The sequence below is a fragment of the Mustelus asterias genome, unplaced genomic scaffold (assembly GCF_964213995.1).
Source record: "Mustelus asterias unplaced genomic scaffold, sMusAst1.hap1.1 HAP1_SCAFFOLD_2769, whole genome shotgun sequence".
Classification (NCBI taxonomy): domain Eukaryota; kingdom Metazoa; phylum Chordata; class Chondrichthyes; order Carcharhiniformes; family Triakidae; genus Mustelus; species Mustelus asterias.
In genome coordinates, this window is record NW_027592714.1 from 2,501 (window position 1) to 28,488 (window position 25,988).

Here is a 25,988-nt window from a genome sequence, read left to right on the forward strand (position 1 = left end):
ATAGGTCATAGAGTCAGAGAGGTTTACAGCATGGGAACAGTCCCAATTACCCGTGTTTGGCCCATATCCCTCTATACCCATCTTACCGATTGGATAGGTAACTGGCTGTCTGACCGAAGACAGAGGGTGGTGGTGGATGGAAGATTTTCGGATTGGAGGCAGGTTGCTAGCGGAGTGCCGCAGGGATCAGTGCTTGGTCCTCTGCTCTTTGTGATTTTTATTAATGACTTGGAGGAGGGGGCTGAAGGGTGGATCAGTAAATTTGCTGATGACACCAAGATTGGTGGAGTAGTGGATGAGGTGGAGGGCTGTTGGAGGCTGCAAAGAGACATAGACAGGATGCAAAGCGGGGCTGAAAAATGGCAAATGGAGTTTAACCCTGATAAATGTGAGGTGATTCATTTTGGTAGGACTAATTTAAATGTGGATTACAGGGTCAAAGGTAGGGTTCTGAAGACTGTGGAGGAACAGAGAGATCTTGGGGTCCATATCCACAGATCTCTAAAGGTTGCCACTCAAGTGGATAGAGCTGTGAAGAAGGCCTATAGTGTGTTAGCTTTTATTAACAGGGGGTTGGAGTTTAAGAGCCGTGGGGTTATGCCGCAACTGTACAGGACCTTGGTGAGACCACATTTGGAATATTGTGTGCAGTTCTGGTCACCTCACTATAAGAAGGATGTGGAAGCGCTGGAAAGAGTGCAGAGGAGATTTACCAGGATGCTGCCTGGTTTGGAGGGTAGGTCTTATGAGGAAAGGTTGCGGGAGCTAGGGCTGTTCTCTCTGGAGCGGAGGAGGCTGAGGGGAGACTTAATAGAGGTTTATAAAATGATGAAGGGGATAGATAGAGTGAACGTTCAAAGACTATTCCCTCGGGTGGATGGAGCTATTACAAGGGGGCATAACTATAGGGTTCGTGGTGGGAGATACAGGAAGGATATCAGAGGTAGGTTCTTTACGCAGAGAGTGGTTGGGGTGTGGAATGGACTGCCTGCAGTGATAGTGGAGTCAGACACTTTAGGAACATTTAAGCGGTTATTGGATAGGCACATGGAGCACACCAGGATGGTAGGGAGTGGGATAGCGTGATCTTGGTTTCAGATAAAGCTCGGCACAACATCGTGGGCCGAAGGGCCTGTTCTGTGCTGTACTGTTCTATGTTCTATGTATTACCCATGTAACTGTCTAAACGCTTTTTAAAAGACAAAATTGTACCCGCCTCTACTACTGCCTCTGGCAGCTCGTTCCAGACACTCACCACCCTCTGTGTGAAAAAATTGCCCCTCTGGACACTTTTGTATCTCTCACCTTAAACCTATGCCCTGTAGTTTTAGACTCCCCTACCTTTGGGGAAAATATATTGACTATCCAGCTGATCTGTGCCCCTCATTATTTTATAGACCTCTATAAGATCACCCCTCAGCCTCCTACGCTCCAGAGAAAAAAGTCCCAGTCTATCCAGCCTCTCCTTCTAACTCAATCCATCAAGTCCCGGTAGCATCTCAGTAAATCTTTTCTGCACTCTTTCTAGTTTAATAATATCCTTTCTATAATAGGGTGACCAGAACTGTACACAGCATTCCAAGTGTGGCCTTACCAATGTCTTGTACAACTTCAACAAGACGTCCCAACTCCTGTATTCAATGTTCTGACCGATGAAACCAAGCATGCCGACTGCCTTCTTCACCACTCTGTCCACCTGTGACTCCACTTTCAAGGAGCTATGAACCTGTACCCCTCGATCTCTTTGTTCTGTAACTCTTCCCCCAACGCCCCACCATTAACTGAGTAAGTCCTGCCCCTGGTTCGATCGACCAAAATGCATCACCTCGCATTTATCTAAATTAAACTCCATCTGCCATTCGTCAGCCCCACTGGCCCAACTGATCAAGATCCCGTTGCAATTGGAGATAACCTTCTTCACTGTCATCAGGATTCTTGACGAGCCGGTTGGGGGGTTTTAGTTCAGACAGGGGACAGCACGGTCGGCGCGGGCTTGGAGGGCCAAAGGGCCTGTTCCTGTGCTGTAATTTTCTTTGTTCTTTTTAATTACGTTCCCCGAGAGAATAAGAGCAAAGGATGCTGGTTACGTGGAGTCAAGTTGGCCTTTAATGAACAAATTCTCTCCCAATTGGCGCCGCCTCGCTTTCCCTCGAGGGGCCGCCCCCCCCCGCCCCTCACTTGCTCCCCGCCTCCTGCAGTGCCCACAGCAGCCGCTGCGACTCCCGATCCACGGCCTCCGTGTCGCCCGTCTTGACGGCCTGCTGCAGGCGTCCCGCCGATTGCGCTGCCCTCTGGTCCTGCAGCCGGGCGAACAGGTCCCGGAGGTCGCCCTGCTCCCCGGGCAGGGGCCGGGCCACCTGCGGCAGGTTCCAGAGGGGCAAGGGGTCCTCGTAGTCCGACCGCATGCTCCGGCCCTTCTCGCCTGCCGCCTGCGTCTGCAGCTCGGCCTCCTTCTCCTCCTGCGCGCTCCAACTGGGGCAGATGATTCTCTGGAGCAAGGGGAAGGAGTGGAGTGGGGGGGGGGGGGGAAGAGGGGGCAAAAGGTTTAGCCTGGAAATAAGTGGGGGGGGGGGGGGGTGGCGGCAGATGTGACACCACACCTCCCCACCCCCCGCCGAATTCACAGCATAAAAAAATCGCCCGCTACAGAGGGATCTGGGCGTTCTAGCCCATAGCTCCCTGAAAGTGGGCACACAAGTAATAGAGGGTAGCAATATGGCACTCTTGCCTTTATCGGTCATGGCACTCAAAGAACAAAGAACAATACAGCACAGGAACAGGCCCTTCGGCCCTCCAAGCCCGTGCCGCTCCCTGGTCCAAACTAGACCATTCTTTTGTATCCCTCCATTCCCACTCCGTTCATGTGGCTATCTGGATAAGTCTTAAACGTTCCCAGTGTGTCCGCCTCCACCACCTTGCCCGGCAGCGCATTCCAGGCCCCCACCACCCTCTGTGTAAAATATGTCCTTCTCATATCCGTGTTAAACCTCCCCCCCTTCACCTTGAACCTATGACCCCTCGTGAACGTCACCACCGACCTGGGAAGAAGCTTCCCACCGTTCACCCTATCTATGCCTTTCATAATTTTATACACCTCTATTAGGTTTCCCCTCATCCTCCGTCTTTCCAGGGAGAACAACCCCAGTTTACCCAATCTCTCCTCATAACCAAGCCCCTCCATACCAGGCAACATCCTGGTAAACCTCCTCTGCACTCTCTCCAAAGCCTCCACGTCCTTCTGGTAGTGCGGCGACCAGAACTGGACGCAGTATTCCAAATGCGGCCGAACCAACGTTCTATACATCTGCAACTCAGATACCAAGAACATATTAAATTGAAATATGACGTTGTTAAACTTCAGATGATTCGCTCCACCCCACCTCGGCCCCCCCTTTGTTTTCATTCCATTTTATCTCATCTATTTTACTGTTCCCCACCTTATATTTTTTCATGGTCTTTCTTCATTTTTCTTCCCCCTCCCCCCCACTCTTTCCTTCCCTTATTTCCCCCGCTTCCCCTTTTCTACATCCTACCTCTGTCCCATTTCCCCCGCCCCCTTCCCCAACATCTCCGTCTGTCACAGCTTACAGCTTCTCTGGCCATTCGCACCCTTTATTCTCTCCGAGGGCTGCCATTAACAGTTTTTCCCCCTGTTTTTTGCGGCAATGAGTTCATTCCCCGCCCGCCGCAGTATAAATATCTCCCGCTTTCTCTGCCTTTTAGCTTTGACAAAGGGGTCACCTGGACTCAAAACGTCAGCTCTTTTCTCTCCTTACAGATGCTGACGGACCTGCCAAGATTTTCCAGCATTTTCTCTTTTGGTTTCCGATTCCAGCACAGTACAGAAAGAGGCCATTCGGCCCATCGAGTCTGCACCGACCACAATCCCACCCAGGCCCTACCCCTATATCCCTACATATTTTACCCACTAATCCCTCTAACCTACCACGGCACGGTAGCACAGTGGGTTAGCACTGCTCTTTGTGATTTTTATTAATGACTTAGAGGAGGGGGCTGAAGGGTGGGTCAGTAAATTTGCTGATGACACCAAGATTGGTGGAGTAGTGGATGAGGTGGAGGGCTGTTGGAGGCTGCAAAGAGACATAGATAGGATGCAAAGCGGGGCTGAAAAATGGCAAATGGAGTTTAACCCTGATAAATGTGATTCATTTTGGTAGGACTAATTTAAATGTGGATTACAGGGTCAAAGGTAGGGTTCTGAAGACTGTGGAGGAACAGAGAGATCTTGGGGTCCATATCCACAGATCTCTAAAGGTTGCCACTCAAGTGGATAGAGCTGTGAAGAAGGCCTATAGTGTGTTAGCTTTTATTAACAGGGGGTTGGAGTTTAAGAGCCGTGGGGTTATGCTGCAACTGTACAGGACCTTGGTGAGACCGCATTTGGAATATTGCGTGCAGTTCTGGTCACCTCACTATAAGAAGGATGTGGAAGCGCTGGAAAGAGTGCAGAGGAGATTTACCAGGATGCTGCCTGGTTTGGAGGGTAGGTCTTATGAGGAAAGGTTGAGGGAGCTAGGGCTGTTCTCTCTGGAGCGGAGGAGGCTGAGGGGAGACTTAATAGAGGTTTATAAAATGATGAAGGGGATAGATCGAGTGAACGTTCAAAGACTATTTCCTCGGGTGGATGGAGCTATTACGAGGGGGCATAACTATAGGGTTCGTGGTGGGAGATATAGGAAGGATATCAGAGGTAGGTTCTTCACGCAGAGAGTGGTTGGGGTGTGGAATGGACTGCCTGCAGTGATAGTGGAGTCAGACACTTTAGGAACATTTAAGCGGTTATTGGATAGGCACATGGAGCACACCAGGATGGTAGGGAGTGGGATAGCTTGATCTTGGTTTCAGATGAAGGTCGGCACAACATCGTGGGCCGAAGGGCCTGTTCTGTGCTGTACTGTTCTATGTTCTATGTTCTATGCTGCTTCACAGCTCCAGGGTCCCGGGTTCGATTCCCGGCTCAGGTCACTGTCTGTGTGGAGTTTGCACATTCTCCTCGTGTCGTTTTCAAGGTGAGGGGGGGGAGGTTTAACACAGATATCAGAAGGATATATTTTACACAGAGGGTCGTGGGGGCCTGGAATGCGCTGCCGGGCAAGGTGGTGGAGGCGGACACACTGGGAACGTTTAAGACTTATCTAGATAGCCATATGAACGGAGTGGGAATGGAGGGATACAAAAGAGTGGTCTAGTTTGGACCAGGGAGCGGCGCGGGCTAATTGTTCCTTGTTTCTCGTTTCAAGGCTTCATTCTATGATCATCTTGCTGGTGCCAGTACAGAGCGAGACTGCGGATAGTTGGGAACCTGTCTCGGGGGCAGGGAATTCAGATGGTGTTCGTGGAAGTGGAAATGACTAGGGTTGGGAAGCATTTTCCGATCAGGGCCAGTGTGATCTCCTGGACTCGTTTCGATCGCCTCAGGGGGTCGGAGAGGAATTTCCCAGATTTTCTTTTCCCCATATTGGCCCTGGGGTTTTTCACTCTGGGTTTTCGCCTCTCCCTGGAGATCACATGGTCTGGAATGGGGGGGTGGGGGTGAGTTAATAGGTTGTGATGAACAAAGCATCGTAGCTGTGAGGGACAGCTCAGTGGATAGGATATTGGTATGTAGATAGGCTGGAAAATTGGGCGGGGATCCTGGATTCAGGATTCAATCCTGGACCGGGGAGCGGCGCGGGCTTGGAGGGCCGAAGGACCTGTTCCTGTGCTGTATTGTTCTTTGTTCTTTGTCTGTGTGGGTTTCCTCCGGGTGCTCCGGTTTCCCTCCCACAGTCCAAAGATGTGCGCGTTAGGTTGATTGGCCAGGTTAAAAATTGCCCCTTAGTCTCCTGGGATGCGTAGGTTAGAGGGATTAGTGGGTAAAATATGTAGGGATATGGGGGTAGGGCCTGGGTGGGACTCGATGGGCCGAATGGACTCTTTCTGTACTGTCGGGTTTCTATTCTATTCTATTCTACGCATCTCAGGACACTAAGGGGCAATTTTAGCACGGCCAATCAACCTAACCCGCACATCTTTGGACTGTGGGAGGAAACCGGAGCACCCGGAGGAAACCCACGCAGACACGAGGAGAATGTGCAGACTCCACACAGACAGTGACCCAAGCTGGGAATCGAACCCTGGAGTTGTGAAGCAGCAGTGCTAACCACTGTGCTACCGTGCCACCCATAGAGTCATAGCGGTTTACGGCATGGAAATAGGCCCTTCGGCCCAACTTGTCCATGCCGCCCTTTTTTTTTTAAACCCCTAAGCTAATCCCAACTGCCCGCACGGTAGGTTGTTGCGTCAGGATCAATCTCACGGGATCCAGGGGTGACTCACGAATAGACACGGTGTTGTAGGTGATGGTCCAAAAGCAATTAAATTGATTGAGGGAGGGAAAAGGGCGAAGGGTTGCGCAGGGGGGCAGGGGTTGCGTGGGGGGGGGAGGAGGCGTTGGGCAGGGGAGGGGCGAGGGGTCACGGGTGGGAGGCGGTGGGCAGGGTGGGGGGGAGGGGTTCGGGCTGGGGAGGGGGTGAGTGGTTGCAGGGGACGATCTATCTTCAATAGATCGGTCGGAGACTTGGGCGGAGAGGTGGCAGATGGAGTTTAATCCGGACGAATGTGAGGTGATGCATTTTGGAAGGTCTAATACAGATGGGAAATATACAGTCAATGGCAGAACACTGAAGAGTATTGATAGGCAGAGGGATCTGGGTGTACAGGTACACAGGTCACTGAAAGTGGCAACGCAGGTGGAGAAGGTAGTCAAGAAGGCATACGGCATGCTTGCCTTCATCGGCCGGGGTATTGAGTTTAAAAATTGGCAAGTCATGTTGCAGCTTTATAGAACCTTAGTTAGGCCGCACTTGGAATCTAGTGTTCAATTCTGGTCGCCACACTACCAGAAGGATGTGGAGGCTTTGGAGAGGGTACAGAAAAGATTTACCAGGATGTTGCCTGGTATGGAGGGCATTAGCTATGGGGAGAGGTTGGAGAAACTTGGTTTGTTCTCACTGGAACGACGGAGGTTGAGGGGCGACCTGATAGAAGTCAACAAGATTATGAGAGGCATGGACAGAGTGGATAGTCAGAAGCTTTTTCTCAGGGTGGAAAGGGTAGTGGAAGCGGATACGATAGTGACTTTTAAGGGGCGTCTTGGCAAAATCAGGAATAGGATGGGAATGGAGGGATATGGTCCCCGGAAGGGTCGGGGGTTTTAGTTAAGTCGGGCAGCATGGTCGGTGCAGGCTTGGAGGGCCGAAGGTCCTGTTCCTGTGCTGTAATTTTCTTTGTTCTTTGAGGTATCTAAATGGATACAAAATTGGCTTCTTGACAGAAGCCAGAGGGTGGTTGTAGACGGTTGTTTTTCAAACTGGAGGCCTGTGACCAGCGGTGTGCCTCAGGGATCAGTGCTGGGTCCACTGTTATTTGTCATTTATATTAATGATTTGGATGAGAATATAGGAGGCATGGTTACTAAGTTTGCAGATGACACCAAGATTGGTGGCAGAGTGGACAGTGAAGAAGGTTATCTCGGATTGCAACGGGATCTTGATCAGTTGGGCCAGTGGGCTGACGAATGGCAGATGGAGTTTAATTTAGACAAATGCGAGGTGATGCATTTTGGTCAATCGAACCAGGGGCAGGACTTACTCAGTTAATGGTCGGGCGTTGGAGAGAGTTACAGAACAAAGAGATCTCGGGTACGGGTTCATAGCTCCTTGAAAGTGGAGTCACAGGTGGACAGAGTGGTGAAGAAGGCATTCGGCATGCTTGGTTTCATCGGTCAGAACATTGAATACAGGAGTTGGGACGTCTTGTTGAAGTTGTACAAGACATTGGTAAGGCCACACTTGGAATACTGTGCACAGTTCCGGTCACCCTATTATAGAAAGGATATTATTAAACTAGAAAGAGTGCACAAAAGATTTACTGGGATGCTACCGGGACTTGATGGATTGAGTTAGAAGGAGAGGCTGGATAGACTGGGACTTTTTTCTCTGGAGCGTAGGAGGCTGAGGGGTGATCTTATAGAGGTCTATAAAATAATGAGGGGCACAGATCAGCTAGATAATCAATATCTTTTCCCAAAGGTAGGGGAGTCTAAAACTAGAGGGCATAGGTTTAAGGTGAGAGGGGAGAGATACAAAAGGGTCCAGAGGGGCAGTTTTTTCACACAGAGGGTGGTGAGTGTCTGGAACGAGCTGCCAGGGGTAGTAGTAGAGGCGGGTACAATTTTGTCTTTTAAAAAGCGTTTAGACAGTTACATGGGTACGATGGGCATAGAGGGATATGGGCCTAACGCAGGCAACTGGGACTCACTTAGAGGTTATGAAAAAAGGGGCGGCATGGACAAGTTGGGCCGAAGGGCCTGTTTCCATGCTGTAAAACTCTTATGATTAGTGGGAGGGGGAAGGAGGAAGAGACAGGTAATTGGAACCAACGCCACAATCAGATCGGCCATCTTATTGAATGGGATAGTAGGACTGGAGGGGGCAGAGTGGCCAACACCTCCTCCAAATTGGACATCCTAGTCAAATTAGCCATGCTCCCGGTCATGTTCCCTCGCTCATAGGTAGACCCCCAACCCCCACTCCCCCTGCCCCCCCCTCCACGACCCTCACTCCCACCCCCGCGCACTCACCTTGGCGTAGAAGTTGCCAGTGGCACAGCGGTGTGTGGCGAATTCGCAGAAGTCCGGGAAGTTCGGAAACCCAGGAATGTCACTGCAGACGGGCGCTTGGGGGTGGGGTAGACAGGGAGGGCGAGAGAGAGAGAGACGGAGAATGTCAACATTACAGAGGTTGTCACTAATTATCCCAAACTAATTCCATCCACCTCACTGGCCCCCCCCCGCGAAACTGCCTTCACTCTCAGTCTCAAGACATCACCGCTATCTTGAAACCGCCACAGTCCGCGTGTTGGTCGTAATGATTGACAGTCTCCCGAATATGGTCACAAATCTACCCCAACGACTGACAGTCTCCCGAATATGGTCACAAATCTACCCCAACGACTGACAGTCTCCCGAATATGGTCACAAATCTACCCCAACAACTGACAGTCTCCTGAATATGGTCACAAATCCACCCCAACGACTGACAGTCTCCCGAATATGGTCACAAATCTACCCCAACGACTGACAGTCTCCCGAATATGGTCACAAATCCACCCCAACGACTGACAGTCTCCCGAATATGGTCACAAATCTACCCCAGCGACTGACAGTCTCCCGAATATGGTCACAAATCTACCCCAACAACTGACAGTCTCCCGAATATGGTCACAAATCTACCCCAGCGACTGACAGTCTCCCGAATATTGTCACAAATCTACCCCCAACGACTGACAGTCCCCTGAATATGGTCACAAATCTACCCCCAACGACTGACAGTCCCCCGAATATGGTCGCAAATCTACCCCCAACGACTGACAGTCCCCCGAATATGGTCACAAATCTACCCCCAACGACTGACAGTCCCCCGAATATGGTCGCAAATCTACCCCCAACGACTGACAGTCCCCCGAATATGGTCACAAATCTACCCCAACGACTGACAGTCCCCCGAATATGGTCACAAATCTACCCCAACAACTGACAGTCTCCCGAATATGGTCACAAATCTACCCCAACGACTGACAGTTTCCCGAATATGGTCACAAATCTACCCCAACGACTGACAGTCCCCCGAATATGGTCACAAATCTACCCCAACGACTGACAGTTTCCCGAATATGGTCACAAATCTACAATGATTGAGCATAATTCTCTCCCCAACTATCTTCAGCTGCTTCATCAGTGACCTTCCCTCCATCGTAATGTCAAAAGTTGGGTGGGACGTCCACTGGCGTCTGCACCATGGTAGGTTGTTGCATAAGGTTAAATCTCACAGGATCCAGAGTGAGGTATCTAAATGGATATAAAATTGGCTTGATGACAGAAGGCAGAGGGTGGTTGTAGAGGGTTGACCAGCGGTGTGCCTCAGGGATCAGTGCTGGGCCCACTGTTATTTGTCATTTATATTAATGATTTGGATGAGAATATAGGAGGCATGGTTAGTAAGTGTGCAGATGACACCAAGATTGGTGACATAGTGACAGTGAAGAAAGTTATCTCCAATTGCAATTTCATAAATGACCTGGATGAGGAAGTGGAGGGATGGGTTGGTAAGTTTGCCGACGACACGAAGGTTGGTGGCGTTGTGGATAGTCTGGAGGGATGTCAGAAGTTACAGAGGGACATAGATAGGATGCAAGACTGGGCAGAGAAGTGGCAGATGGACTTCAACCCAGATAAATGCGTCGTGGTCCATTTTGGAAGGTCAAATGGGATGAAGGAGTACAATATAAAGGGAAAGACTCTTAGTACTGTAGAGGATCAGAAGGACCTTGGGGTCCGGGTCCATAGGACTCTGAAATCGGCCCCGCAGGTGGAGGAGGTGGTTAAGAAGGCGTATGGTGTGCTGGCCTTTATCAATCGAGGGATTGAGTTCGGGAGTCCGGGGATAATGATGCAGCTATATAAGACCCTCGTCAGACCCCACTTGGAGTACTGTGCTCAGTTCTGGTCGCCTCACTATAGGAAGGATGTGGGAAAAGATTGAAAGGGTGCAGAGGAGATTTACAAGGATGTTGCCTGGATTGAGTGGCATGCCTTATGAGGATAGGCTGAGGGAGCTCGGTCTTTTCTCCTTGGAGAGACGTCGGATGAGAGGAGACCTAATAGAGGTGTATAAGATGTTGAGAGGCATAGATCGGGTGGACTCTCAGAGGCTTTTTCCCAGGGTGGAAATGTCTGCTACGAGAGGACACAGGTTTAGGGTGCTGGGGGGTAGGTACAGGGGAGATGTTAGGGGTAGGTTTTTCACACAGAGGGTGGTGGGCGAGTGGAATCGGCTGCCGTCAGTGGTGGTGGAGGCAAACTCAATAGGGTCTTTTAAGAGACTCCTGGATGAGTACATGGAGCTTAATAGGATGGAGGGTTATAGGTAGGTCTAGAAGGTAGGGATGTGTTCGGCACAACTTGTGGGGCCGAAGGGCCTGTTTGTGCTGTAGTTTTTCTATGTTTCTATGCAATGGGATCTTGATCAATTGGGCCAGTGGGCTGACGAATGGCAGATGGAGTTTAATTTAGACAAATGCGAGGTGATGCATTTTGGAAGATTGAACCAGGGCAGGACTTACTCAGTTAATGGTGGGGCGTTGGGGAGAGTTACAGAACAAAGAGATCTCGGGGTACATGTTCATAGCTCCTTGAAAGTGGAGTCACAGGTGGACAGAGTGGTGAAGAAGGCATTCGGCATGCTTGGTTTCATCGGTCAGAACATTGAATACAGGAGTTGGGACGTCTTGTTGAAGTTGTACAAGACATTGGTAAGGCCACACTTGGAATAGAATCACAGAATCACAGAAACCCTACAGTACAGAAAGAAGCCATTCGGCCCATCGAGTCTGCACCGACCACAATCCCACCCAGGCCCTACCCCCATATTCCGACATATTTTACCCACTAATCCCTCTAATCTACGCATCCCAGGATACTAAGGGGCAATTTTTAGCATGGCCAATCAACCTAACCCGCACATCTTTGGACTGTGGGAGGAAACCAGAGCACCCGGAGGAAACCCACGCAGGCACGAGGAGAATGTGCAAACTCCACACAGACAGTGACCCAAGCCGGGAATCGAACCCAGGTCCCTGGAGCTGTGAAGCAGCAGTGCGAACCACTGTGCTACCGTGCCGCCCAGTACTGTGTACAGTTCTGGTCACCCTATTATAGAAAGGATATTATTAAACTAGAAAGAGTGCAGAAATGATTTACTAGGATGCTACCGGGACTTGATGGTTTGAGTTATAAGGAGACGCTGGATAGACTGGGACTTTCAGTCGTTGGGGTAGATTTGTGACCATATTCGGGGGACTGTCAGTCGTTGGGGTAGATTTGTGACCATATTCGGGAGACTGTCAGTCATTGGGGCAGATTTGTGACCATATTCGGGGGACTGTCAGTCGTTGGGGTAGATTTGTGACCATATTCGGGGGACTGTCAGTCGTTGGTGTAGATTTGTGACCATATTCGGGAGACTGTCAGTCGTTGGGGTAGATTTGTGACCATATTTGGGGGACTGTCAGTCGTTGGGGCAGATTTGTGACCATATTCGGGGGACTGTCAGTCGTGGGGCAGATTTGTGACCATATTCGGGGGACTGTCAGTCGTTGAGGGTAAATTTGTGACCATATTCGGGGGACTGTCAGTCGTTGGGGCAGATTTGTGACCATATTCGGGAGACTGTCAGTCATTGTGTGTAGAGTTGTGACCATATTCGGGGGACTGTCAGTCGTTGGGGCAGATTTGTGACCATATTCGGGAGACTGTCAGTCGTTGGGGCAGATTTGTGACCATATTCGGGAGACTGTCAGTCGTTGGGGTGGATTTGTGACCATATTCGGGGGACTGTCAGTCGTTGGGGCAGATTTGTGACCATATTCGGGGGACTGTCAGTCGTTGGGGTAGATTTGTGACCATATTCGGGGGACTGTCAGTCGTTGGTGTAGATTTGTGACCATATTCGGGAGACTGTCAGTCGTTGGGGTAGATTTGTGACCATATTTGGGGGACTGTCAGTCGTTGGGGCAGATTTGTGACCATATTCGGGGGACTGTCAGTCGTGGGGCAGATTTGTGACCATATTCGGGGGACTGTCAGTCGTTGAGGGTAAATTTGTGACCATATTCGGGGGACTGTCAGTCGTTGGGGCAGATTTGTGACCATATTCGGGAGACTGTCAGTCATTGTGTGTAGAGTTGTGACCATATTCGGGGGACTGTCAGTCGTTGGGGCAGATTTGTGACCATATTCGGGAGACTGTCAGTCGTTGGGGTAGATTTGTGACCATATTCGGGAGACTGTCAGTCGTTGGGGTGGATTTGTGACCATATTCGGGGGACAGTCAGTCGTTGGGGCAGATTTGTGACCATATTCGGGGGACTGTCAGTCGTTGGGGGTAAATTTGTGACCATATTCGGGGGACTGTCAGTCGTTGGGGCAGATTTGTGACCATATTCGGGAGACTGTCAGTCGTTGGGGTGGATTTGTGACCATATTTGGGGGACTGTCAGTCGTTGGGGCGAATTTGTGACCATATTCGGGGGACTGTCAGTCGTTGGGGGTAGATTTGTGACCATATTCGGGGGACTGTCAGTCGTTGGGGTAGATTTGTGACCATATTCGGGGGACTGTCAGACGTTGGTGTAGATTTGTGACCATATTCGGGAGACTGTCAGTCGTTGGGGGTAGATTTGTGACCATATTTGGGGGACTGTCAGTCGTTGGGGCGAATTTGTGACCATATTCGGGAGACTGTCAGTCGTTGGGGGTAGATTTGTGACCATATTTGGGGGACTGTCAGTCGTTGGGGCAGATTTGTGACCATATTCGAGGGACTGTCAGTCGTTGGGGCAGATTTGTGACCATATTTGGGGGACTGTCAGTCGTTGTGTATTCTCACCTTTCGGAATCACGCCGTGGTTCTCCACCACGTCCAGAATCTTGATCTCGGCGTCCTCGCAGCCCGCCTGCAGACGCTTGCGACACACCAGCGCCGCCCGGGAGGGGGGCTTGAGCGGGCCGAAGAACTCTCGGTACTCGGCGCCGGAGAGGGGGGAGCCCAGCTCGGCCGGACGGGCACTGGGCAAAGCTTCCAGGGGGCGACACAGAGCCAGGAGGGCTGGAAAGAGAGAGAGAGTCAGGGCGATGGAGGGGAGAGTGTGTCGGGTCGGGGGTCAGAGGTCAGAGGGTGGGGGGCAGTAGGTGAAGGATGGAAGAACATCTCACTGCCCTAACCCCATGCTCCTCCCAGGAGGGTCCAGGGGAGGGAGGACACCCAATTCCCCCCATCTCTACAGCCCCTGTTTGCGAGTTACTGGTTACACAGGGAGTTCGGGAAGGGGACGTTCCTCGAATCTATCCCTTCTTCTCCAATCAAGGCTCTTTTCCCCCCCATGCTCAAAAAGTTGATTTATTAGTGTCACAAGTCGGCTACATTAACACCGCAATGAAGTTACTGTGAGAATCCCCCTAGTCGCCCACACTCCTGTTCGGGTTACACTGCGGGAGAATTTAGCACGGCCCAATGCACCCTAACCAGCACGTCTTTCAGACTGTGGGAGGAAACCGGAGCACCCGGAGGAAACCCACGCAGACACGGGGAGAACGTGCAGACTCCGCACAGACAGTGACCCGAGCCGGGAATCGAACCCGGGTCCCTGGCGCTGTGAGGCAGCAGCGCTAACCCACCGTGGCACCCACAGAGAGACTGAGAGGAAGGGACAGAGAGAGAGAGAGAGAGATAGAGAGAGAGAGAGAGACAGAGAGAGAGCGAGAGAGACAAGAGCGAGAGAGTCAGAGAGAGAGACAGAGAGAGAGAGACAGAGGGAGAGAGACAGACAAAGAGGCAGAGAGAGAGACATAGAGAGAGAGAGAAACAAAGAGAAAGAGAGAGACAGAGAGAAAGAGAGAAAGAAAGAGGCAGATAGATAGAGAGAGAGAGAGAGAGAAAGTGAAAGTGATAGACAGAGAGACGGAGAACTTGAGGGAGTTGATATTTCCTTTTAATAGGGTTAGATACAGAGTAAAGCTCCCTCTACACTGTCCCCATCAAACACTCCCAGGACAGGTACAGCACGGGGTTAGATACAGAGTAAAGCTCCCTCTACACTGTCCCCATCAAACACTCCCAGGACAGGTACAGCACGGGGTTAGATACAGAGTAAAGCTCCCTCTACACTGTCCCGATCAAACACTCCCAGGACAGGTACAGCACGGGGTTAGATACAGAGTAAAGCTCCCTCTACACTGTCCCCATCAAACACTCCCAGGACAGGTACAGCACGGGGTTAGATACAGAGTAAAGCTCCCTCTACACTGTCCCCCATCAAACACTCCCAGGACAGGTACAGAACAAAGAACAAAGAACAGCGAACAGTACAGCACAGGAAACAGGCCCTTCGGCCCTCCAAGCCTGTGCCGCTCCTTGGTCCAACTAGACCAATCGTTTGTATCCCTCCATTCCCAGGCTGCTCATGTGACTATCCAGGTAAGTCTTAAACGATGTCAGCGTGCCTGCCTCCACCACCCTACTTGGCAGCGCATTCCAGGCCCCCACCACCCTCTGTGTAAAAAACGTCCCTCTGATGTCTGAGTTATACTTCGCCCCTCTCAGCTTGAGCCCGTGACCCCTCGTGATCGTCACCTCCGACCTGGGAAAAAGCTTCCCACTGTTCACCCTATCTATACCCTTCATAATTTTGTACACCTCTATTAGATCTCCCCTCATTCTCCGTCTTTCCAAGGAGAACAACCCCAGTCTACCCAATCTCTCCTCATAGCTAAGACCCTCCATACCAGGCAACATCCTGGTAAACCTTCTCTGCACTCTCTCCAATGCCTCCACGTCCTTCTGGTAGTGCGGCGACCAGAACTGGACGCAGTACTCCAAATGCGGCCTAACCAGCGTTCTATACAGCTGCATCATCAGACTCCAGCTTTTATACTCTATACCCCGTCCTATAAAGGCAAGCATACCATATGCCTTCTTCACCACCTTCTCCACCTGTGTTGCCACCTTCAAGGATTTGTGGACTTGCACACCCAGGTCCCTCTGTGTTTCTATACTCCTGATGACTCTGCCATTTATTGCATAACTCCTCCCTACATTATTTCTTCCAAAATGCATCACTTCGCATTTATCCGGATTAAATTCCATCTGCCACCTCTCCGCCCAATTTTCCTGCCTATCTATATCCTGCTGTATTGCCCGACAATGTTCATCGCTATCCGCAATTCCAGCCATCTTTGTGTCATCCGCAAACTTGCTGATTACACCAGTTACACCTTCTTCCAAATCATTTATATATATCACAAATAGCAGAGGTCCCAGTACAGAGCCCTGCGGAACACCACTGGTCACAGACCTCCAGCCGGAAAAAGACCCTTCGACCACTACCCTCTGTCTCCTATGGCCAAGCCAGTTCTCCACCCATCGAGCTACTTCTCCTTGTATCCCATGAGCCTTAACCTTCTTAACCAACCTGCCATGTGGGACTTTGTCAAATGCCTTACTGAAATCCATATAGACGACATCCACGGCCCTTCCTTCATCAACCGTTTTTGTCACTTCCTCAAAAAACTCCACCAAATTTGTAAGGCACGACCTCCCTCTTACAAAACCATGCTGTCTGTCACTAATGAGATTGTTCCGTTCTAAATGCACATACATCCTGTCTCTAAGAATCCTCTCCAACAACTTCCCTACCACGGACGTCAAGCTCACCGGCCTATAATTTCCTGGGTTATCCCTGCTACCCTTCTTAAACAACGGGACCACATTCGCTATCCTCCAATCCTCAGGGACCTCACCCGTGTCCAAAGAAGCGACAAAGATTTCCGTCAGAGGCCCAGCAATTTCCTCTCTCGTCTCCCTGAGCAGTCGAGGATAGATGCCATCAGGCCCTGGGGCTTTGTCAGTTTTAATGTTCCCTAAAAAACCTAACACTTCCTCTCTCGTAATGGAGATTTTCTCTAACGGGTCAACACCTCTCTCCGAGACACTCCCGGTTAACACGCCCCTCTCCTTCGTGAATACCGATGCAAAGTATTCATTTAGGATCTCCCCTATTCCCTTGGGTTCTAAGCATAATTCCCCTCCTTTGTCCCTGAGAGGTCCGATTTTCTCCCTGACAACTCTTTTGTTCCTAACGTATGAATAGAATGCCTTAGGATTCTCCTTAATCCTGCCTGCCAAGAACATCTCGTGCCCTCTTTTTGCCCTTCTAACTCCCCGTTTGAGATCTTTCCTACTCTCTCTGTATTCCTCCAGAGCTCCATCTGTTTTCAGTTGCCTGGACTTAACGTACGCCTCCCTTTTCATTTTAATCAGATCCTCAATTTCCCTGGTTATCCACGGCTCTCGAATCCTACCTTTCCTATCTTTCCTTTTTACAGGCACATGCCTATCCTGCAGCCTTATCAATAGTTCCTTAAAAGACTCCCACATGCCAGACGCGGACTTACCCTCGAACATCCTCTCCCAATCAACATCCACCAATTCCTGCCTAATCCGGCTATAGTCAGCCTTCCCCCAATTTAGCACCCTGCCCGTAGGACAGCAATCATCCTTGTCCATTACTATCCTAAAGTTAACAGAGTTGTGGTCACTATTTGCCACATGTTCCCCTACCGAAACTTTGACGACCTGACTGGGCTCATTTCCCAGAACTAGGTCCAGTATAGCCCCCTCTCTAGTCGGGCTGTCTACATACTGTTCCAAAGAACCTTCCAGTACGCATTTTACAAATTCCTCCCCGTCCGGTCCCCCAGCTCTAAGCACTTTCCAGTCTGTGCCAGGGAAATTAAAGTCCCCCACTACAACAACCCTATTTTTTCTGCACCTATCCAGAATCTCCTGACATATCCTTTCCTCCACTTCCCGTGGGCTGTTGGGTGGTCTGTAGTACACCCCCAGCATAGTGACTGCACCCTTCCTGTTTCTGAGTTCCACCCACAGCGACTCAGTACATGACCCCTCTCAGTTGTCTACCCTCTGCACCGCGGTAATATGCTCCTTAACTAATATCGCTACTCCCCCACCTTTTTTAGCCCCTCCTCTGTCTCGCCTAAAACACTGATACCCCGGAATAGTCAGCTGCCAGTCCTGTCCTTCTTTTAACCAAGTTTCCGTCACCGCAACCACATCCAAATTCCGCACAAGCATTAAGGCCCTAAGTTCGTCTGTTTTACCCGTTACGCTCCTCGCATTGAAGCAGATGCACTCCAGACCTCCAGGCCCAGTCAGGTCCTCCTCCTCCAGAGTGCTCCTCTTCTTAGCTAGCCTTGCCCTGGCCCCCAGCTCGACCCCAGCCTCAGTATTTACTGACCTCCTGTTTTGTTCCCCACCCCCCTGCCACACTAGTTTAAATCCTGCCGAAACACTCGAGCAAAACTCCCAGCCAGGAGATTTGCTCCCTTCCAGTTAAGGTGTAACCCATCCTTTCTGTACAGTTGCCATCCTGACTTGAAGATTTCCCAGTTATCTATGAATTTAAAACCCTCCCTCTTGCACCAGTCCTTTCGCCACGCGTTCAACGGTAGAATCTCCCTGTTCCGAGCCTCACTTGCACTCGACACCGGGAGCAGTCCAGAGATTGCTACACTGGAGGTCTTACTTTTTAGCCTAGCACCCAACTCCCTGAATTTCTCTCGTATGACCCCCCTGCTCTTCCTACCTACATCATTTCCCCCAATGTGTACAATCAGCACGGAGTTAGATACAGAGTAAAGCTCTCTCTGCACTGTCCCCATCAAACACTCCCAGGACAGGTACAGCACGGGGTTAGATACAGAGTAAAGCTCCCTCTACACTGTCCCCCATCAAACACTCCCAGGACAGGTACAGCACGGGGTTAGATACAGAGTAAAGCTCCCTCTACACTGTCCCATCAAACACTCCCAGGACAGGTACAGAACGGGGTTAGATACAGAGTAAAGCTCTCTCTGCACTGTCCCCATCAAACACTCCCAGGACAGGTACAGCACGGGGTTAGATACAGAGTAAAGCTCCCTCTACACTGTCCCCATCAAACAGTCCCAGGCAGGTACAGCACGGGGTTAGATACAGTGTAAAGCTCCCTCGACACTGTCCCCCATCAAACACTCCCTGGACAGGTACAGCACGGGTTAGATACAGAGTAAAGCTTCCCTCTACACTGTCCCCCCATCAAACATTCCCCACGAACAGGTACAGCACGGGGTATAAGATACAGAGTAAAGCTCCCTCTACACTGTCCCCATCAAACACTCCCAGGACAGGTACAGCACGGGGTTGATACAGAGTAAAGCTCCCTCTACACTGTCCCCATCAAACACTCCCAGGACAGGTACAGCACGGGGTTAGATACAGAGTAAAGCTCCCTCTGCACTGTCCCCATCAAACACTCCCAGGACAGGTACAGCACGGGGTTAGATACAGAGTAAAGCTCCCTCTACACTGTCCCCATCAAACACTCCCAGGACAGGTACAGCACGGGGTTAGATACAGAGTAAAGCTCCCTCTACACTGTCCCCATCAAACACTCCCTGGACAGGTACAGCACGGGGTTAGATACAGAGTAAAGCTCCCTCTACACTGTCCCCATCAAACACTCCCAGGACAGGTACAGCACGGGGTTAATACAGAGTAAAGCTCCCTCTACACTGTCCCCATCAAACACTCCCAGGACAGGTACAGCACGGGGTTAGATACAGAGTAAAGCTCCCTCTACACTGTCCCCATCAAACACTCCCAGGACAGATACAGCACGGGGTTAGATACAGAGTAAAGCTCCCTCTACACTGTCCCCCCATCAAACACTCCCAGGACAGGTACAGCACGGGGTTAGATACAGAGTAAAGCTCCCTCTACACTGTCCCCATCAAACACTCCCAGGACAGGTACAGCACGGGGTTAGATACAGAGTAAAGCTCCCTCTACACTGTCCCCCATCAAACACTCCCAGGACAGGTACAGCACGGGGTTAGATACAGAGTAAAGCTCCTCTACACTGTCCCCATCAAACACTCCCAGGACAGGTACAGCACGGGGTTAGATACAGAGTAAAGCTCCCTCTACACTGTCCCCATCAAACACTCCCAGGACAGGTACAGCACGGGGTTAGATACAGAGTAAAGCTCCCTCTACACTGTCCCCCATCAAACACTCCCAGGACAGGTACAGCACGGGGTTAGATACAGAGTAAAGCTCCCTCTACACTGTCCCCATCAAAACACTCCCAGGACAGGTACAGCACGGGGTTAGATACAGAGTAAAGCTCCCTCTACACTGTCCCCATCAAACACTCCCAGGACAGGTACAGCACGGGGTTAGATACAGAGTAAAGCTCCCTCGACACTGTCCCCATCAAACACTCCCAGGACAGGTACAGCACGGGGTTAGATACAGAGTAAAGCTCCCTCTACACTGTCCCCCATCAAACACTCCCTGGACAGGTACAGCACGGGGTTAGATACAGAGTAAAGCTCCCTCTACACTGTCCCCCATCAAACACTCCCAGGACAGGTACAGCACGGGGTTAGATACAGAGTAAAGCTCCCTCTACACTGTCCCCATCAAACACTCCCAGGACAGGTACAGCACGGGGTTAGATACAGAGTAAAGCTCCCTCTACACTGTCCCCCATCAAACACTCCCAGGACAGATACAGCACGGGGTTAGATACAGAGTAAAGCTCCCTCTACACTGTCCCCCATCAAACACTCCCAGGACAGGTACAGCACGGGGTTAGATACAGAGTAAAGCTCCCTCTACACTGTCCCCATCAAACACTCCCAGGACAGGTACAGCACGGGGTTAGATACAGAGTAAAGCTCCCTCTACACTGTCCCCCATCAAACACTCCCAGGACAGGTACAGCACGGGGTTAGATACAGAGTAAAGCTCCCTCTACACTGTCCCCATCAAACACTCCCAGGACAGGTACAGCACGGGGTTAGATACAGAGTAAAGCTCCCTCTACACTGTCCCCATCAAACACTCCCAGGACAGGTACAGCACGGGGTCAGATACAGAGTAAAGCTCCCTCTACACTGTCCCCCATCAAACACTCCCAGGACAGGTACAGCACGGGGTTAGATACAGAGTAAAGCTCCCTCTACACTGTCCCCATCAAACATTCCCAGGACAGGTACAGCACGGGGTTAGATACAGAGTAAAGCTCCCTCTACACTGTCCCCATCAAACACTCCCAGGACAGGTACAGCACGGGGTTAGATACAGAGTAAAGCTCCCTCTACACTGTCCCCATCAAACACTCCCAGGACAGGTACAGCACGGGGTTAGATACAGAGTAAAGCTCCCTCTACACTGTCCCCCATCAAACACTCCCAGGACAGATACAGCACGGGGTTAGATACAGAGTAAAGCTCCCTCTACACTGTCCCCATCAAACACTCCCAGGACAGGTACAGCACGGGGTTAGATACAGAGTAAAGCTCCCTCTACACTGTCCCCCATCAAACACTCCCAGGACAGGTACAGCACGGGGTTAGATACAGAGTAAAGCTCCCTCTACACTGTCCCCCATCAAACACTCCCAGGACAGGTACAGCACGGGGTTAGATACAGAGTAAAGCTCCCTCTACACTGTCCCCATCAAACACTCCCAGGACAGGTACAGCACGGGGTTAGATACAGAGTAAAGCTCCCTCTACACTGTCCCCCATCAAAAACTCCCAGGACAGGTACAGCACGGGGTTAGATACAGAGTAAAGCTCCCTCTACACTGTCCCCCATCAAACACTCCCAGGACAGGTACAGCACGGGGTTAGATACAGAGTAAAGCTCCCTCTACACTGTCCCCCATCAAACACTCCCAGGACAGGTACAGCACGGGGTTAGATACAGAGTAAAGCTCCCTCTACACTGTCCCCATCAAACACTCCCAGGACAGGTACAGCACGGGGTTAGATACAGAGTAAAGCTCCCTCTACACTGTCCCCCATCAAACACTCCCAGGACAGGTACAGCACGGGGTTAGATACAGAGTAAAGCTCCCTCTACACTGTCCCCATCAAACACTCCCAGGACAGGTACAACACGGGGTTAGATACAGAGTAAAGCTCCCCCTACACTGTCCCCCATCAAACACACCCAGGACAGGTACAGCACGGGGTTAGATACAGAGTAAAGCTCCCTCTACACTGTCCCCATCAAACACTCCCAGGACAGGTACAACACGGGGTTAGATACAGAGTAAAGCTCCCTCTACACTGTCCCCCATCAAACACTCCCAGGACAGGTACAGCACGGGGTTAGATACAGAGTAAAGCTCCCTCTACACTGTCCCCATCAAACACTCCCAGGACAGGGACAGCACGGGGTTAGATACAGAGTAAAGCTCCCTCTACACTGTCCCCATCAAACACTCCCAGGACAGGTACAGCACGGGGTTAGATACAGAGTAAAGCTCCCTCTACACTGTCCCCATCAAACACTCCCAGGACAGGTACAGCACAGGGTTAGATACAGAGTAAAGCTCCCTCTACACTGTCCCCATCAAACACTCCCAGGACAGGTACAGCACGGGGTTAGATACAGAGTAAAGCTCCCTCTACACTGTCCCCATCAAACACTCCCAGGACAGGTACAGCACGGGGTTAGATACAGAGTAAAGCTCCCTCTACACTGTCCCCATCAAACACTCCCAGGACAGGTACAGCACGGGGTCAGATACAGAGTAAAGCTCCCTCTACACTGTCCCCCATCAAACACTCCCAGGACAGGTACAGCACGGGGTTAGATACAGAGTAAAGCTCCCTCTACACTGTCCCCATCAAACACTCCCAGGACAGGTACAGCACGGGGTTAGATACAGAGTAAAGCTCCCTCTACACTGTCCCCCATCAAACACTCCCAGGACAGGTACAGCACGGGGTTAGATACAGAGTAAAGCTCCCTCTACACTGTCCCCCATCAAACACTCCCAGGACAGATACAGCACGGGGTTAGATACAGAGTAAAGCTCCCTCTACACTGTCCCCATCAAACACTCCCAGGACAGGTACAGCACGGGGTTAGATACAGAGTAAAGCTCCCTCTACACTGTCCCCATCAAACACTCCCAGGAGAGGTACAGCACGGGGTTAGATACAGAGTAAAGCTCCCTCGACACTGTCCCCATCAAACACTCCCAGGACAGGTACAGCACGGGGTTAGATACAGAGTAAAGCTCCCTCTACACTGTCCCCCATCAAACACTCCCAGGACAGGTACAGCACGGGGTTAGATACAGAGTGAAGCTCCCTCGACACTGTCCCCATCAAACACTCCCAGGACAGGTACAGCACGGGGTTAGATACAGAGTAAAGCTCCCTCTACACTGTCCCCATCAAACACTCCCAGGACAGGTACAGCACGGGGTTAGATACAGAGTAAAGCTCCCTCTACACTGTCCCCCATCAAACACTCCCAGGACAGGTACAGCACGGGGTTAGATACAGAGTAAAGCTCCCTCTACACTGTCCCCCATCAAACACTCCCAGGACAGGTACAGCACGGGGTTAGATACAGAGTAAAGCTCCCTCTACACTGTCCCCATCAAACACTCCCAGGACAGGTACAGCACGGGGTTAGATACAGAGTAAAGCTCCCTCTACACTGTCCCCATCAAACACTCCCAGGACAGGTACAGCACGGGGTCAGATACAGAGTAAAGCTCCCTCTACACTGTCCCCCATCAAACACTCCCAGGACAGGTACAGCACGGGGTTAGATACAGAGTAAAGCTCCCTCTACACTGTCCCCATCAAACACTCCCAGGACAGGTACAGCACGGGGTTAGATACAGAGTAAAGCTCCCTCTACACTGTCCCCCATCAAACACTCCCAGGACAGGTACAGCACGGGGTTAGATACAGAGTAAAGCTCCCTCTACACTGTCCCCCATCAAACACTCCCAGGACAGATACAGCACGGGGTTAGATACAGAGTAAAGCTCCCTCTACACTGTCCCCATCAAACACTCCCAGGACAGGTACAGCACGGGGTTAGATACAGAGTAAAGCTCCCTCTACACTGTCCCCATCAAACACTCCCAGGACAGGTACAGCACGGGGTTAGATACAGAGTAAAGCTCCCTCGACACTGTCCCCATCAAACACTCCCAGGACAGGTACAGCACGGGGTTAGATACAGAGTAAAGCTCCCTCTACACTGAAACCCATCAAACACTCCCAGGACAGGTACAGCACGGGGTTAGATACAGAGTAAAGCTCCCTCTACACTGTCCCCCATCAAACACTCCCAGGGCAGGTACAGCACGGGGTTAGATACAGAGTAAAGCTCCCTCTACACTGTCCCCATCAAACACTCCCAGGACAGGTACAGCACGGGGTTAGATACAGAGTAAAGCTCCCTCTACACTGTCCCCCATCAAACACTCCCAGGACAGGTACAGCACGGGGTTAGATACAGAGTAAAGCTCCCTCTACACTGTCCCCATCAAACACTCCCAGGACAGGTACAGCACGGGGTTAGATACAGAGTAAAGCTCCCTCTTCACTGTCCCCATCAAACACTCCCAGGACAGGTACAGCACGGGGTTAGATACAGAGTAAAGCTCCCTCTACACTGTCCCCCATCAAACACTCCCAGGACAGGTACAGCACGGGGTTAGATACAGAGTAAAGCTCCCTCTACACTGTCCCCCATCAAACACTCCCAGGACAGGTACAGCACGGGGTTAGATATAGAGTAAAGCTCCCTGTCCCCATCAAACACTCCCAGGACAGGTACAGCACGGGGTTAGATACAGAGTAAAGCCCCCTCTACACTGTCCCCATCAAACACTCCCAGGACAGGTACAGCACGGGGTTAGATACAGAGTAAAGCTCCCTCTACACTGTCCCCATCAAACACTCCCAGGACAGGTACAGCACGGGGTTAGATACAGAGTAAAGCTCCCTCTACACTGTCCCCCATCAAACACTCCCAGGACAGGTACAGCACGGGGTTAGATACAGAGTAAAGCTCCCTCTACACTATCCCCCATCAAACACTCCCAGGACAGGTACAGCACGGGGAGGCGAGTTCGGTACCACAAGCCGTGAGGATCCATCTTCTCGTTCTCATTTCCACGGGAATCCTTGCCATCAAGTTGGTAAACATGACCTCATGAGGAAGTGATGTCAGGGGGGGGGCGGAGGTCAAACCTCCTCCTCTACGCCCGCCCCCCCCCCCCCTCCCTCGCTTGTGACATCATGGGCACTCCGATTCCAGCCTCACAAAGCGTTCTGCTCCCTGGAACTGGCCATTCAGCCCATCTATTCTGATACTATCCGTGCATCTGCACATGCGCCCTCCACTCTTCCCTCCGCTTCCCCCACCGCCCCCCCCCCTCAGATACGCCCTCATCCCAATCCGCCACCTTCCCGTCTTCCGATCATGTCTGCACACTCCATAGCGTCATAGAGGTTTACAGCATGGAAACAGTCCCTTCGGCCCAACTTGTCCATGCCGCCCTTTTTTTTGAACCACTAATCTCGTCCCAATTGCCCGCGTTTGGCCCATATCCCTCGATACCCACCGTACCCATGTAACTGTCTAAATGCTTTTGAAAAGACAACATTGTACCCGCCTCTACTACTGCCTCTGGCAGCTCGTTCCAGACACTCACCACCCTCTGTGTGAAATAATTGCCCCTCTGGACCCTTTTGTATCTCTCCCCTCTCACCTTAAACCTCTGCCCTCTAGTTTTAGACTCCCCTACCTTTGGGAAAAGATGTTGACTATCTAGCTGATCTGTGCCCCTCATTATTTTATAGACCTCTATAAGATCACCCCTCAGCCTCCTACGCTCCAGAGAAAAAAGTCCCAGTCTATCCAGCCTCTCCTTATAACTCAATCCATCAAGTCCCAGTAGCATCCTAGTAAATCTTTTCTGCACTCTTTCTAGTTTAATAATATCCTTTCTATAATATTCTATAATATAATTCACAGCTCCAGGGTCCTGGGTTCGATTCCCGGCTCGGGTCACTGTCTGTGCGGAGTTTGCACATTCTCCTCGTGTCTGCGTGGGTTTCCTCCGGGTGCTCCGGTTTCCTCCCACAGTCCAAAGATGTGCGGGTTAGGTTGATTGGCAAGGTTAAAAATTGCCCCTTAGAGTCCTGGGATGTGTAGGTTAGAGGGATTAGCGGGTAAAATATGTGGGGGTAGGGCCTGGGTGGGATTGTGGTCGGTGCAGACTCGATGGGCCGAATGGCCTCCTTCTGCACTGTCGGGTTTCTATGATTCTATGAATAGGGTGACCAGAATTGTACACAGTATTCCAAGTGTGGTCTTACCAATGTCTTGTACAACTTCAACAAGACGTCCCAACTCCTGTATTCAATGTTCTGACCGATGAAACCAAGCATGCCGAATGCCTTCTTCACCACTCTG

The 25,988-nt window shown here is 51.1% G+C and overlaps 1 protein-coding gene across 1 annotated transcript; it reads right to left on the reverse strand.

Moving 5' to 3' along the window:
• Positions 1 to 2,178: 2,178 nt before the first annotated feature.
• On the reverse strand, positions 2,179 to 24,716 carry LOC144490008 (uncharacterized; the record flags this gene model as incomplete). The annotated part of the gene is made up of 4 exons (XM_078207833.1): positions 24,647 to 24,716; positions 13,509 to 13,727; positions 8,645 to 8,739; positions 2,179 to 2,489 (listed from the first exon to the last, which is right to left on the reverse strand). Coding segments are annotated over exons 1-4 (695 nt in total), but the record flags the coding sequence as incomplete, so codon positions are not given.
• Between the last annotated feature and the right edge of the window lie 1,272 nt (positions 24,717 to 25,988).